Here is a 14740-nt window from a genome sequence, read left to right on the forward strand (position 1 = left end):
ATATGGTGGTTCAACATAGTGTGCGCAACGTGTGCGAGTAGTTTCATCCAAACGAGACTAGCGCTCAGAGAATGATTAGGCCTACACTATATGAATTGTCATTGGCTCTCGCTTTCGTGGTAGTCTTGACCAACGGATAAGGGTCTGACGGTAAATATAGACACGAGGTCATGTGCAGTCTAGACTACGGTTGGTGTACCCCCTCTTAATCAGGCGGCAAACCCGTTTTTGGTTAGACCGAATTCTTCTTGAGCACTGAGGGGACATTTTTCTCATCACATACGAGTTGTCATTTTACTGCGAGCTGTGCGCTGGCGTAGGATAAATATGTCTCACAAAAGTTGTTATACAAACCCTGGCACAGGGGGGAAGCGACCTCGAAACGACAAGGGGAACAAGGTGACAGTTGTACTTGGTGCACAATGGGGCGATGAAGGGAAGGGGAAAGTGGTCGATTTGTTGGCGACAGAGTCGGACATCATTTGCAGATGCCAGGTGAGGAAACACATACATAAAGAAATGTACTCATTGTTATATGTGTCTGCGTTTTTCTTTATTTGAGAAGTTTACACTTGCAAGACCTTTATGTTTATTTGGACACATTGTTTTACGCACCTGTTAACAATTCCAGCTGCTCCGCTGTGCATCTCTATGCAATGTCAGTCAGTGTAAAGTAGGTGCCATTGTGAAAACTATCTATTGATTCATAGTGCCTTAACGTTAATTTTGTTTCCAGGCGCATGAGAGAAAGCAGATTGGGCATTAACTATTTCAACGCAGCACCGTGAAATGTTGGGTTGAAAGACCCTGTGTTTATTCAAGGAAATACCTGTCTGTTGTAACATGAACCCGGCTCAACAGGAGTTAGGAGCTCTTTTTATGTGCATAAGGGCTCTTTATATTTGCTTAAGGGCTTGGGCCCTTTTTTCAGAATTTCTGCCTGACTGACGTGCCCAGGACCAGCAATTGGTACCATTGGATAGAGAACACTTTGACGTTTGTAGAATGTTAAAATAATGTATGAGACTATAACATAATTGATATGGTAGCCGAAAATCCCATGCTCTTTCAATGGAAAGCTATGGGTCCGATGCAATTCCCTCTTCCAGAATGCAATTCCTAAGGCTTCCACTAGATGTCAACTCTTTGTTCAAGGTTTCGGGCTTGTTTCTTCCAAAACGAGGAAGAATTTTGAGTTTTGGTACAAGGAGTCACAGTTGGAAATCCGTCTGTGGGTGCACACTTGCCAATTTTACTTTTCTATTGAACATACTTCTTTCCGTATGAAATATTATAGTTTAATTAGATTTTAGGGTACCTGAGGATTGATTAGAAACGTAGTTTGGCTTGCTTTAACAAAGCGCTTTAGCGGTAGCTTTTTGGACTCCTTTGTCTGCATGTTGAACGAGTGGATTACTGAAATCGATGGTGCCAACTAAACAAACTTTTTGGGATATAACAAAACGACCATTACTATTTCCTACATTGTAGAATAATAGTGAAGACATCAATAGTATGAAATAACACATATGGAATCACATAGTAACCAAAAAAGTGTTAAACAAATCTAAATATATTTTACTTTTGACATTCTTCAAAGTAGCCACCCTTTGTCTTGATGACAGCTTTGCACACTCTTGGCATTCTCTCAAACAGCTTCACCTGGAAAAATGCTTTTCCAACAGTCTTAATGGACTTCCCACATATGCTGAGCACTTGTTGGATGCTCTTCTTTCACTCTGCACTCCAACTCATCCCAAACCATCTCAATTGGGTTGATTGTGAAGGCCAGGTCATCTGATGCAGCACTCCATCACTCTCCTTCTTGGTAAAATAGCCCTTACACAGCCTGGAGGTGTGTTGGGTCATTGTCCTGTTGAAAAACAAGTGATAGTCCCATGAAGCGCAAACCAGATGTGATGGCGTATCACTGCAGAAGGCTGTGGTAGCCATGATGGTTAAGTATAGAGGTAGACCGATTATTATTTTTCAATACCGATACCGATTATTGGAGGACCCAAAAAAGCTGATACCGATTAATCGGACAATTTTTTATTTATTTATTTGTAATAATGACAATTACAACAATACTGAATGAACACTTATTTTAACTTAATATAATACATCAATGAAAATCAATTTAGCCTGAAATAAATAATGAAACATGTTCAATTTGATTTAGATAATGCAAAAACAAAGTATTGGAGAAGTAAAAGTGCAACATGTGCCATGTAAAAAAGCTAACGTTTGAGTTCCTTGCTCAGAACATGAGAATATTTGAAAGTTGGTGGTTCCTTTTAACATGAGACTTCAATATTCCAAGGTAAGAGGTTTTTAGGTTGTAGTTAATATAGTATTTATAGGACTATTTCTCTCTATACCAATTGTATTTCATATACCTTTGACTATTGGATGTTCTTATAGGCACTATAGTATTGCCAGTGTAACATTGTAGCTTCCGTCCCTCTCCTCGCCCCTACCTGGGCTTGAACCAGGAACACATCGACAACAGCCACACTCGAAGCAGCGTTACCCATCGCTCCACAAAAGCTGCGGCCCTTGCAGAGCAAGGGGAATAACTACTTCAAGTCTTAGAGCGAGTGACGTTTGAAACGCTATTAGCGCACACCCAGCTAACTAGCTAGCCATGTCACATGGGTTACACCAGCCATTAGGCTGATAGGCTTGAAGTCATAAACAGCGCTGTGCTTGGGAAGAGCTGCTGGCAAAACGCACAAAAGTGTTGTTTGAATGAATGCTTACCAGCCTGCTGCTGCCTACCATCGCTCAGTCAGACTGCTCTATCAAGTCATAGACTTAATTATAACATAATAACACACAGATATACAAGCTTTTGGTCATTAATATGGGCGAAATCCGGAAACTATCATTTAGAAAACAAAACGTTTATTATTTTAGTGAAATACGGAACCGTTCTGTATTTTATCTAACGGGTGGCATCCCTAAGTCTAAATATTTTTGTTACATTGCACAACCTTCAATGTTATGTCATAATTACGTAATATTCTGGCAAATTAGTTCGCAATGAGCCAGGCGGCCCAAACTGTTGCATATACCCTGACTCTGCGTGCAATGAACGCAAGAGAAATGACACAGTTTCACCTGGTTAATATTGCCTGCTAACCTGGATTTCTTTTAGCTAAATATGCCGGTTTAAATATATATACTTCTGTGTATTGATTTTAAGAAAGGCATTGGTGTTTATGGTTAGGTACAGTCGTCCTACGATTGTGCTTTTTTCGCAAATGCGCTGTTGTTAAATCATCCCCCAGCGTTGCATCGATTATATGCAACGCATGACACGCTAGATAAACTAGTAATATCATCAACCATGTGTAGTTATAACTAGTGATTATGATTGATTGTTTTTTATAAGATAAGTTTAATGCTAGCTAGCAACTTACCTTGGCTTCTACTGCATTCGTGTAACAGGCAGGCTCCTCGTGGAGTGCAATGAGAGGCAGGTGGTTAGAGCGTTGGACTAGTTAACTGTAAGTTTGCAAGATTGGTTCTCCGAACTGACACGGTGAAAATCTGTCATTCTGCCCCTGAACAAGGCAGTTAACCCACCGTTCCTAGGCCATCATTGAAATTAAGAATGTGTTCTTAACTGACTTGCCTAGTTAATTAAAGGTATAACAAAATTTAAACATTTAAAAATCGGCGCCCAAAAATACAGATTTCCGATTGTTATGAAAACTTGAAATCAGCCCTAATTAATCGGCCATTCTGATTAATCGGTCGACCTCTAGTTAAGTATGCCTTGAATTCTAAATAAATCACAAACAGTGTCACCAGCAAAACACCCACACACCATCACACCTCCTCCTCCATGATTCACGTTGGGAACTATACATGCGGAGATCATCCTTTCACTTACTCTGTGTCTCACAAAAGCACGGCGGTTGAAACCAAAAATCTAAAATTTGGACTCATCAGACCAAAGGACAGATTTCCACTGCTCTAATGTCCATTGCTCGTGTTTCTTGGCCCAAGCAAGTCTCTTCTTATTATTGGTGTCCTTTGGTAGTGGTTTCTTTGCAACAATTCGACCATGAAGGCCTGATTAATGCAGTCTCCTCTGAACAGTTGATGTTGAGATGTGTCTGTTACTTGAACTCTGTGAAGCATTTATTTGGTCTGCAATCTGAGGTGCAGTTAACTCTAATGAGCTTATCCTCTGCAGCAGAGGTAACTCTGGGTATTTATTTTGTGTTGTCGGTACTCATGAGAGCCAGTTTCATCATATCACTTGATGGTTTTTCCGACTGCACTTGAAGAAACGTTCAAAGTTCTTGAAATTTTCCTCATTGATTGACCTTCATGTCTTAAAGTAATGTTTCTCTTTGCTTATTTGAGCTGTTCTTTCCATAATATGGCCTTGGCCTTTTACCAAATATACCACCCCTACCTTGTCACAACACAACTGATTGGCTCAAACGCATTAAGAAGGAAAGGCATTCCACAAATTAACTTTTAACAAGGCACACCTTTTAATTTAAATGCATTCCAGGTGACTACCTCATGAAGCTTGTTGAGAGAATGCCAAGAGTGTGCAAAGCTGTCAGCAAGGCAAAGGGTGGCTACATAGAAGAATCTCAAAAATAAAATATATTTCGATTTGTTTAACACTTTTTTGGTTACTACGGGATTCTATATGTGTTATTTCATAGTTTTGATGTCTTCACTATTATTCTACAATGTAGAAAATAGTCAAAATAAAGAAAAACCTTGCAATGAGTAGGTGTGTCCAAACCTTTGACTGGTACTGTAAATATTTTTGCAATAGTGAGGCACCGCCCCGAATGCTGTAATGGACGGGCTGCCACTGAGTCCGTCAGCTCACACTTTATAGATTGCTAGGTAAGTTAGTCTAGCCAGCTATCTGAACCTTGTAGTAATTATAGCAAAATGCTAATTGTTTTCTCCAAATCTTGCTTAGGCCTCCCAAAAAGCTAGAAACGGTCCTGACTGAAGGGGATACATTACTTATTTATTGGAAAGGCTCCTGTCAACATATTGCAACCAATTAGGGTGACAGTGTGGTTTCTGGGATTTGGACCCTTGTTAGTCCCCCTGTCAGCGCATCCCTTTGCAAGTGGCTCCAGACCCCTTTCTATGGGATACAGCTTATAATGCATTCCATTATGCAACTCTAGCCCCACTGACGTGGACAGTATACACATTGTATCTCTCCTACTTCTGACACCGATGTCACCCAAGGGAATTTAATCCGTGTTATAGTTATGCAAAGTGACAGAGACATGTTGGCTTTCGTCTGTGTTCTCTGATTAACACTGGGGTCTTCGGAATGTTTTGAGATAAAAGATGTTAAAATCAGGAATCAATTTTAGCAGCTTCAGCATGTTTACTATTTGGTCACAAAAAAGTTACTGCAGTGGAAAAATAGTTTTCCCCTGGCGTTTCATCCAAATTTATCTTGACTCTCTTGAGATGCTTGGGACGTTAAGTGACCACTTTGTCCAGCGACAACACAAAACTACAAGTCAGAGATACAAAATCTCCCATCAATTGGACGCCGAAATATTCTCTATCCGGTATTCAAAACCATGGCATTTTTGAAGAGTGGTGTTCAGTCATCCTAATTGAGAGTGTTTGGCAGTGAAAATGGGCAGCAGTGTCCTAAGGTCACTCAATGCTATCATTCTGAGTTGTCTGTGTAGATAAGGCTGTTTTCATGGATTTTGTAATGAATGATGTTATTGAATATCGCCAAATGGTGTTTAATCTCTGAACTTTTGTTGGCATGTTTGACTAACGTAAGTATTTTTCTAGATTCATTCTTTCATACTAGCCTCACGTTGTTCACTCCGTATTCATTTTCAGTGCTCCGGTGGAAATCATTTGAATCAAGAACATTCTGGTCCTTCGACTGGCTTTGACTGGCAACACTAGTCTTTGTCGGAAAGTAGCCTTACAAATATGGCAGAGCGTGTTTATAGTAAGCTTCTGCTGATGACAGAGATGTCTTCATGCTTATTTACTATAATTGGCAGTGGTGTTACACGTGTTGGTTAACATTAGCACATTGGGATTGAGACGGGCATTGGTAAACCTGACACCGTAAGTCTGTGATCCCACTGGTGGAGAGGTAAGAGAGGTTCCTGCAGAAAGACAGGATTGAAATACAGCTGCAGAGGGGACACTGGAAGTAACAACATACTGTACACATCACATTTAGGACAATGATGCAAGGTCCTTAAATGCAACGTTTAACATCCTCAAACAAAGATACTTCAAATTGTGTGTATTGTGAATTTTTTAGATATTACTTGCTAAATATTACTGCACTGTTGCAGCTAGAAACACAAGCATTTCGCCTACACCCGCAATAATATCTGCTATACATGTGTATCTGACCAATAAAATTTGATTTGATTTGAGTGTCAGTTTGGGATGCCCCCATTCCTCCAGTGTGCCTGCCAGCCTAGGGGATAAAGAGGAGTCACATGCCTGGGGAAGCATGGATACATGAGAAGGGCAGACTGCACTCCACTCCCCATATCCCAGACTACATGGAGTACGTGTGTGTGGGGGTGTCGTGTCACCTTGTCCCGATCGTTGCTGCTGCTGCTAAAATAGCCTATAGTCTAGTTCTGCAGACTGCCGGTTAGTTTGATCTGGGAAAAACAATTTCTCCAGGCACCCTTCCCCCCGGGGCGTGTTATAGAGTGACTAGTCAGTCTTGTGTATCTGCTGGCAGGGGGGGCTGGAACAGAGAAGAGGGGATTAGGGGAGGAGGGGATGGCCTAGATAGGGGAGACTTGTTGGATTAGATAAAATAACCCATACGTTTGTTAAATTCCTGAGTGCCCTCTCTGTTCTTCTTGTTTTTCGGACCACAGGGCGGTAACAACGCAGGTCACACGGTGGTGGTGGATGGGAAGGAATATGACTTCCACCTCCTCCCCAGTGGGATCATCAACTCCAAAGCTGTTTCTGTGATCGGTGTGTACATTTCTATTCCCTATCACCAGCAGTTTGCCACTGTTCACCCTGACCAGTCACTCTGCTCTTTGGTTTGCCAGGAAGATGTAGGCCTACTGTCAAATCATTCAGTTCCAGTCAAAAGTTTGGACACACCTACTCAAGGGTTTTTCTTTATTTTTACTATTTTCTACATTGTAGAATAATAGTGGAGACATCAAAACTATGAAATAACACATGGAATCATGTGGTAACCAAAAAAGTGTTAAGCAAATCAAAATATATTTTAGATTTTAGATTCTCGAATATAGACACCCTTTGTCATGATGACAGCTTTGCACACTCTTGGCATTCTCTCAACCAGCTTCACCTGGAATGTTTTTCTAACAGTCTTGAAGGAGTTCCCACATATGCTGAGAACTTGTTGGATGCTCTTCCTTCACTCTGCGGTCCAACTCATCCCAAACCATCTGAATTGGGTTGGGGTCGGGTGATTGTGGAGGCCAGGTTATCTGATACAGCACTCTATCACTCTCCTTCTTGGTAAAATAGCCCTTACACAGCCTGGAGTTGTATTGGGTCATGGTCCTGTTGAAAAACAAATGATATTCTCAATAAGCGCAAACCAGATGGGATGGCGTATCGCTGCAGACTGCTGTGGTAGCCATGCTGGTGAAGTGTGCCTTGAATTCTAAATAAATCCCAGATAGTGTCACCGGCAAAGCACCATCACACCTCCTCCTCCGTGCTTCACGGTGGGAACCACACATGTGGAGATCATCCCTTCACCTACTCTGCGTCTCACAAAGACACAGCAGTTGCAACCAAAAATCTCAAATTTTAACTCAGACCAAAGGACAGATTTCCACCAGTCAAATGTCCATTGCTCGTGTTTCTTGGCCCAAGCAAGTCTCTTCTTATTATTGGTGTCCTTTAGTAGTTGTTTCTTTGCAGCAATTCGACCATGAAGGCCTGATTCACTCAGTCTCCTCTGAACAGTTGATGTTGAGACTCTGTTAAGCATTTATTTGGTCTTCCTTTCCTGTGGTGGTCCTCATGAGAGCCAATTTCATCATAGCGCTTGATGATTTTTGCAACTGCACTTGAAGAAACTTTACAAGTTCTTGACATTTTCCGTATTGGCTGACCTTCATGTCTTAAAGTAATGATGGACTGTCATTTCTCTTTGCTTATTTGAGCTGTTCTTGACTTGGTCTTTTACCAAATAGGGCTATCTGTATACCACCCTTACCTTGTCACAACACAACTGATTGGCTCAAACACATTAAGAAGGGAAAAAAATCCACAAATTAACTTTTAACAAGGCACACCTGTTAATTGAAATGCATTCCAGGTGACTACCTCATGAAGCTGGTTGAGAGAATGCTACTTTGGCTACTTTGAAGAATCTCCAAAATAAAATACACTTTTTTGGTTACTACATGATTCCGTGTGTGTTATTTCATAGTTTTGATGTCTTCACTATTGTGTCCAAACTTTTGACTGGTACTGTATGTAAAAATCATATCAAATCACATCTATTTTTACACACAACATCCCTTCTCTCTCTGCAGGCAATGGTGTGGTCATTCATCTGCCAGGCTTGTTAGAAGAAGCGGAAAAAAATGAAAAGAAAGGTTGGAAGATTCAGATATCAATGTTAAGTGGAGTAATTAGCCTATAGTTTGTCTTAGAATGTTCACATTGATAATCTATTTAGAAAGGAACAGCAGTCAGCAGATGATAGGACAGAGGGATTTTGCCTCACTATTTTATGTTTCCTTCCCACAGGCCTTAAAGACTGGGAGAAGAGACTGATCATATCAGACAGGGCCCACATTGGTAACTAACTGTCTCATGGGAAAACAGCTGCATTTAAAAGAGAGGGCAAAAGACATGTCGTTCAGATAGCACTTAAAACAGACAAACAAGCACAGTAACGGATGTGATTATTGCTGATTGTTCGCAAATCAATTGCTAATTGATGTATATGTTTGTACTTCATGTCGTTGGTGTTGTGACAACAGTTTGTCAACAGTTGCAGATAATTATAGAACCTGGAGATACATTTATCCCATAGACTCTCATGTTGCTCACATGTTCCAGTGACACGTTATGCTGTTGTGTTTATGTGTCCATGGCGTGAAATAACCTGTTTACCCTTTGGACAGTGTTTGACTTCCACCAGGCAGTCGACGGGCTCCAGGAGGTACAGAGACAAGCACAGGACGGGATAAAGTAAGAACAGTAAATTACACCTTTTTCTGCAGGGCTCAAACAACACTACTAAAAAAGTACACAATTGCATTATTTGAGTAAAGTTAAGATACCTTAACAGAAAATGACTCAAGTAAAAGTGAAAGTCAGACAATAAAATACTACTTGAGTAAAAGTCTAAAAGTATTTGGTTTTGAATTTACAGTACGTAAGTATCAAAAGTAAATGTAATTGCTCAACTATAGTTACTGTAGGTATCAAAAGTAAAAGTAAACATAATTTCAAATTCCTTATATTAAGCAAACCAGACTGATTTTTTTTCTTGTTTTTATAATTTACCTATATCCAGGGGAATACTCCAACACTCAGGCATAATTTACAAACTAAGCATTTGTGTTTAGTGAATCCGCCAGTTCAGAGACAGTAGGGATGAGCAGGGATGTTCTCTTGATAAGTGCCTGAATTGGACCATTTTTCTGTACTGCTAAGCATGAACAATGTAACGAGTACTTCTGGGTGTCAGGGAAAATATATGAAGTAAAAAAAGTACATTATTTTCTTTAGGAATGTAGTGCAGTAAAAGTTGTCAAAAATATAAATAGTAAAGTGCAGATACCCCAGAAGACAAACATAATTAGTACTTACATGACACCACTGAATAATGCATTGTAAGACTTGTCATGAATCATGATTCATTACAAAGGCACACAACGCTTGTAATGTCCTATTAAGCATTACCTGCAGGCTTTAAGTAAAGTGTTACCAGATTAAGTGTTTTATTAGCATTCCTGTAGTGTTGAAATATTACTTTCCTCAATTCTAGTGTTATAATTCAACATTTACTTCATACAGTATTGGAACCACAAAGAAAGGCATCGGACCAACCTACTCTAGCAAAGCGTCACGTACTGGGCTGCGTATCTGTGACCTCCTAGATGATTTCAAAGACTTTTCTACGAGGTAAGGTTATGGGGAGGACCAGTTGGCATTTGGCTCTCTGGACAATAGGAACATTTGTTATGAAAATAACAGTATATTCATGTTCTTCTGATGGTGACTTGGTTCTAGGTTCAAGAACCTTGCTCAGCAGTACCAGGCCATGTTCCCCACACTGGTGGTAGATGTTGACGGTCAGCTGAACAAATTAAAGGTGAGTTTCATGAAGTGCACTTTTTTACGTGTTTGTTTGTGTACACTATGTGTTGACATGGCGATGGGGTAAACAACCCCCCTCAGCTAGTAGAAAAAGTCTGTCTGAATTGGGCATACTCCTAACTCATCATAATCATCATCACCCCATAATGACCCTGAAATGCACCACATAATGGGGTGATGTCTAAATTTAGCATCGGAGAAGCAGATGACAATTACAGTAGCTCTGCTCTCATGATCCATCTATCCATACAGTAGGAACAAATCTCACCTATGCACCCTGTCTAACCTTTTAGGAGTATGCTGAGCGGATAAGACCCATGGTGCGAGACGGTGTCTATTTCATGTACGACGCTATTAATGGACCCCCTAAGAAGATACTGGTGGAGGGCGCGAACGCTGCCCTGCTTGACATTGACTTTGGTAAGGAAATACTATACTCCCCTATGGCTGACCGTACGAGGTGGGTATAGATGCATGAATATGAGTAAGCACGGTTGGCCCGAGAATCATGGTATGTTCATAGGCATGGTATGTATCCTTAGAGTAGGTTTGTGTTTGGGTCTACACAGTCCTTGTTTACACCTGTTGACACCACATATAGTCATTATAATGGAATAAGGACATTTCAAAAGTAGACATTGCCCGATAGTTCTGGGTCTGGTGCACATCCAGGAGGCTATCACAAATGCATTCCTTTAAAATCTTGCGCTCGTCTCCCAGGTACATACCCATTTGTGACATCATCAAACTGCACCGTGGGTGGTGTGTGTACAGGACTGGGCATCCCCCCTCTGAACATTGGTGATGTGTACGGGGTGGTGAAGGCCTACACCACTAGGGTGGGCATCGGGGCGTTCCCCACTGAACAACTCAATGTGAGTCGAACCCCAAACATGATACATTAAATACAAATTAGAGGAGATCTATATTGTAGAACATGATGTTAGAATTCAACTCGAAGTAGTCAAGTCTACACAGAATAGAGTAGTTGATTGCTCAGACCAGCTTCTCTGCTGTCATCCGTTCTTACAGGAGGTTGGGGAGCTGCTGCAGACGCGGGGCCATGAGGTGGGCGTGACCACAGGGAGGAAACGACGCTGTGGTTGGCTGGATCTGGTCATCCTGCGTTACGCCAATATGATAAACGGCTTCACGGCGTGAGTTTCACTGCAGGGTTTGCCCTGCCCTACGGTTGTGCAGTCCTGTATTTTTAATAGAAAAGTTGGGCTACTTTGCCACCTAGTGGATCTTATTGGGAACTTTAAGCTTAGATGCCATTTTTTAATTACATTTTTATTTTTTATTGAACCTTTATTTAGTTAGGGGTTGACAAGAGATTAGAGATATATGTTACGTTTTTACCCTGTTTTCTTCAATAACAGGTTTGCATTAACCAAACTTGATATCCTTGATGTGATGGATGAAATCAAAGTGGGAGTGTCTTATAAACTCAAGGGCAAAAAGATTCCCTATTTTCCAGGTAAGACTGACAAGACAAGTGTACATATTCTCTTCATACATGTATACGTGGTGAATCAAACAAAGAAGATGATGTTGGCGTTATAAGATTCATTTGGAAATTGTTAACACGAAACCTTTCTCTATATTCTGTATGACCCATGTCCCCTCAGCTAACATGGACGTCCTGCAGAAAGTGGAGGTAGAGTACGAGAAACTGCCTGGCTGGAAGAGTGACACCTCAGCCTGTAGGAAGTGGGAAGATCTGCCAGGCAAAGCCCAGAACTACATTCGCTTTGTGGAGAACCACGTTGGTGTACCCAGTAAGTATTCTCTTCCAAATGCAGGACTTACATGTTATTTTAAAATTCAATAAATCAATATGGAATCAACTTTTTCTCTTTCCAGTCAAATGGGTTGGAGTGGGCAAGGGCAGGGAGTCTATGATCCAGACGTTCTAGGACACAACAAGACCTTTGTCCTTATTCTCTCCATGAAGGTGAATTGAGGTGGTATGGCTTTATCTTCTCTGGTCAGATTTCTTCTGTTTTGAAAATGTTTTTGTTTTTTAAGGGGCTGCAGCAGCTGCACAGACCCCAACTCCTGGACTAACAAACAGGTTCAAATGAGAGTTTGTGCAACCACCATGCTCTACTATACATGGTTCAAAAAGCACAATAACGTGAGCAAATAATAGTTATATTGATTGTGTCACAGTAGTTCTTCTCTGTTGCAATTTACAAACCATAAAATTGTCTTAGGTGAGTTCAAATAGACTTGTTTCTGTTCCAATTACGTTCTTTGCACTGATCCAGCATTTTCGTCTTTTGTTGAATATTGTTTTGATTTGATATTGCCGTCATGTCAGCTAACCTACGTTGTTTAGACTTGAATTAACATTGGCCAGTATCTGCTGTCTAATATAGTACTTGCATGCTAGAACTACAGCTGATATGTCAAACTATTTTGAACAATGCAATGTGCAATGGCCAGAATGAGGTAGTTGTATGACATGTTGTTGTCAAGGTGGAAGTCATGTGTCCTGATACTTGTCCATTAACTGCAATACTGTATTTTGCTGTCCACACTATGTTGAAAAATCCCAGGGAACTTGTTATTTGCTTATGTGACACATTTGGTTATATAAAACAAATGTATTGTTGTAGCAATTAGAGCTCGTTTTCTATGGATTTTTCTGCCAGTCAAATTGATTTTTTCCCAGTAATAGTATGTCCCCCCCCCCATTGACACTGTACTGTAACAGCTAAGAAAATAACACTGTGATACCTAAGAAGTTTTCTAGTGCAAGACTTTTACAAGTGGAAATCTGATATGCAAATAAATCTGCTACATCACATACATTGATCTGTTGTGTATTATCTATGTTTTGTTTGTCTAGTTTGAGAAACAGATGGCTCACATGTCCTCAACTGGCAGCGTCATTAAATAGCACCCGCAAAACACTAGTATCAACATCAACAGTGAAGAGGCGACTCCGGGATGTCTGTTTCTCAAACTAGACACTCTAATGTACTTGTCCTCTTACTCAGTTGTGTACCGGGGCCTCCCACTTCTCTTCTATTCTGGGTAGATTTTTTTTTGCGCTGTTCTGTGAGGGGAGTAGTACACAGCGTTGTACGAGATCTTCAGTTTCTTGGCAATTTCTCGCATGGAATAGCCATCATTTCTCAGAACAAGAATAGACTGATGAGTTTCAGAAGGAAGGTCTTTGTTTCTGGCCATTTTCAGCCTGTAATCGAACCCACAAATGCTGATGCTCCAGATACTCAACCAGTCTAAAGAAGGCCAGTTTTATTGCTTCTTTAATCAGAACAACAGTTTTCAGCTGTGCTAAAGTAATTGCAAAAGGGTTTTCTAATAATCAATTAGCCTTTAAAATGATAAACTTGGATTAGCTAACACAACGTGCCATTGGAACACAGGAGTGATGGTTGCTGATAATGGGCCTCTGTAACCCTATGTAGATATTCCATAAAATCTGCCGTTTCCAGCTACAATAGTCATTTACAACATTAACAATACAGTATCTACACAGTCTTTCTGATCAATTTGATGTTATTTTAATGGACAAAAAATTAGCTTTTCTATCAAAAACAAGGACATTTCTAAGTGACCCCAAACTTTTGAACGGTAGTGTACATCTCTGGCTCACCCCTCTGTCAAGAAAAGATAACAGTAGGCACAACTCTGGCGAATACTGGGGAATTGACATCATGTACCGCACTGGATTATTTAAATTGGCTGCATATCTCTACAGTCTGAAGGGGTTTCCTCTTTCTATCTCCTTACCTTTATCTGCACCATTCTGAGAACACAATAGGTGGACATAATACATAGCAAAATGTCATTCAAGGGACTTTCTTTCCACCTGTCAGAACCTGAAATCCCTCTATTTATTTGGCATCGGTGTGGATAGTAACCTGCTGGTGAGTCAGTGGTGATTGGAACATTGTCTCTATTTAGTCTCATCAGACAGGCCGGTACGACTGCACCGCCATTCACTGCTGAAATAGTGGCAATGAGGCTCCTGTTTGGCCATTTCAGGTTATCAGATTAAGCCCCTTTGAAATCAAATCACAGCCACTTGTCCCTTTTACCACACCTGGTCCCCATGACCCTCCCACCTGCTCTTGAGTGTCACCCCAGAAGGCCACCGCCACCCGCTGTCACTTCCCTGAAAATAGCCAGAGACCGTGACCCAGGGATGGGCTGTGTCATGAGAAGGTTAGAGCATATTAGATACAAGCCTGCTGGAGTTTCTCATCCGGTTAGCAGGGGGCCATTGTGTCTCTTTTACTGACATTAAATCCATAGTTGCTATGAGAAAATGTTCCTGGAACTGTGTCCCTGCAGGGGAGGAACAGGAGGTATTTTCACCTGTTTCGCTACTTAACATCTCTTCCTCTCCTTGTACATTTAT

At 40.8% G+C, this 14740-nt stretch overlaps 1 protein-coding gene across 2 annotated transcripts; it reads left to right on the forward strand.

Annotated features, from left to right (window-relative positions):
* Positions 1-56: 56 nt before the first annotated feature.
* Positions 57-13156, forward strand: LOC110529686 (adenylosuccinate synthetase isozyme 1 A). 2 transcript variants are annotated; one of them, XM_036985169.1, is made up of 14 exons: positions 57-495; positions 6888-6990; positions 8544-8606; positions 8761-8811; positions 9141-9207; positions 10039-10146; positions 10255-10336; positions 10635-10761; positions 11062-11216; positions 11374-11498; positions 11724-11821; positions 11973-12122; positions 12208-12298; positions 12373-13156. In XM_036985169.1, exons 1-13 carry the CDS (start codon positions 328-330, stop codon positions 12258-12260), a joined length of 1350 nt encoding a protein of 449 aa, XP_036841064.1. In that variant the 5' UTR covers positions 57-327; the 3' UTR covers positions 12261-12298; positions 12373-13156. The 2 variants fall into 2 exon arrangements, with proteins under 2 accessions (XP_036841064.1, XP_021467798.2); XM_021612123.2 differs by having other exon boundaries at positions 58-495; positions 12208-13156.
* The last annotated feature ends 1584 nt before the right edge of the window (positions 13157-14740 follow it).

The sequence above is a fragment of the Oncorhynchus mykiss genome, chromosome 8, assembly GCF_013265735.2.
Source record: "Oncorhynchus mykiss isolate Arlee chromosome 8, USDA_OmykA_1.1, whole genome shotgun sequence".
Taxonomy (NCBI): domain Eukaryota; kingdom Metazoa; phylum Chordata; class Actinopteri; order Salmoniformes; family Salmonidae; genus Oncorhynchus; species Oncorhynchus mykiss.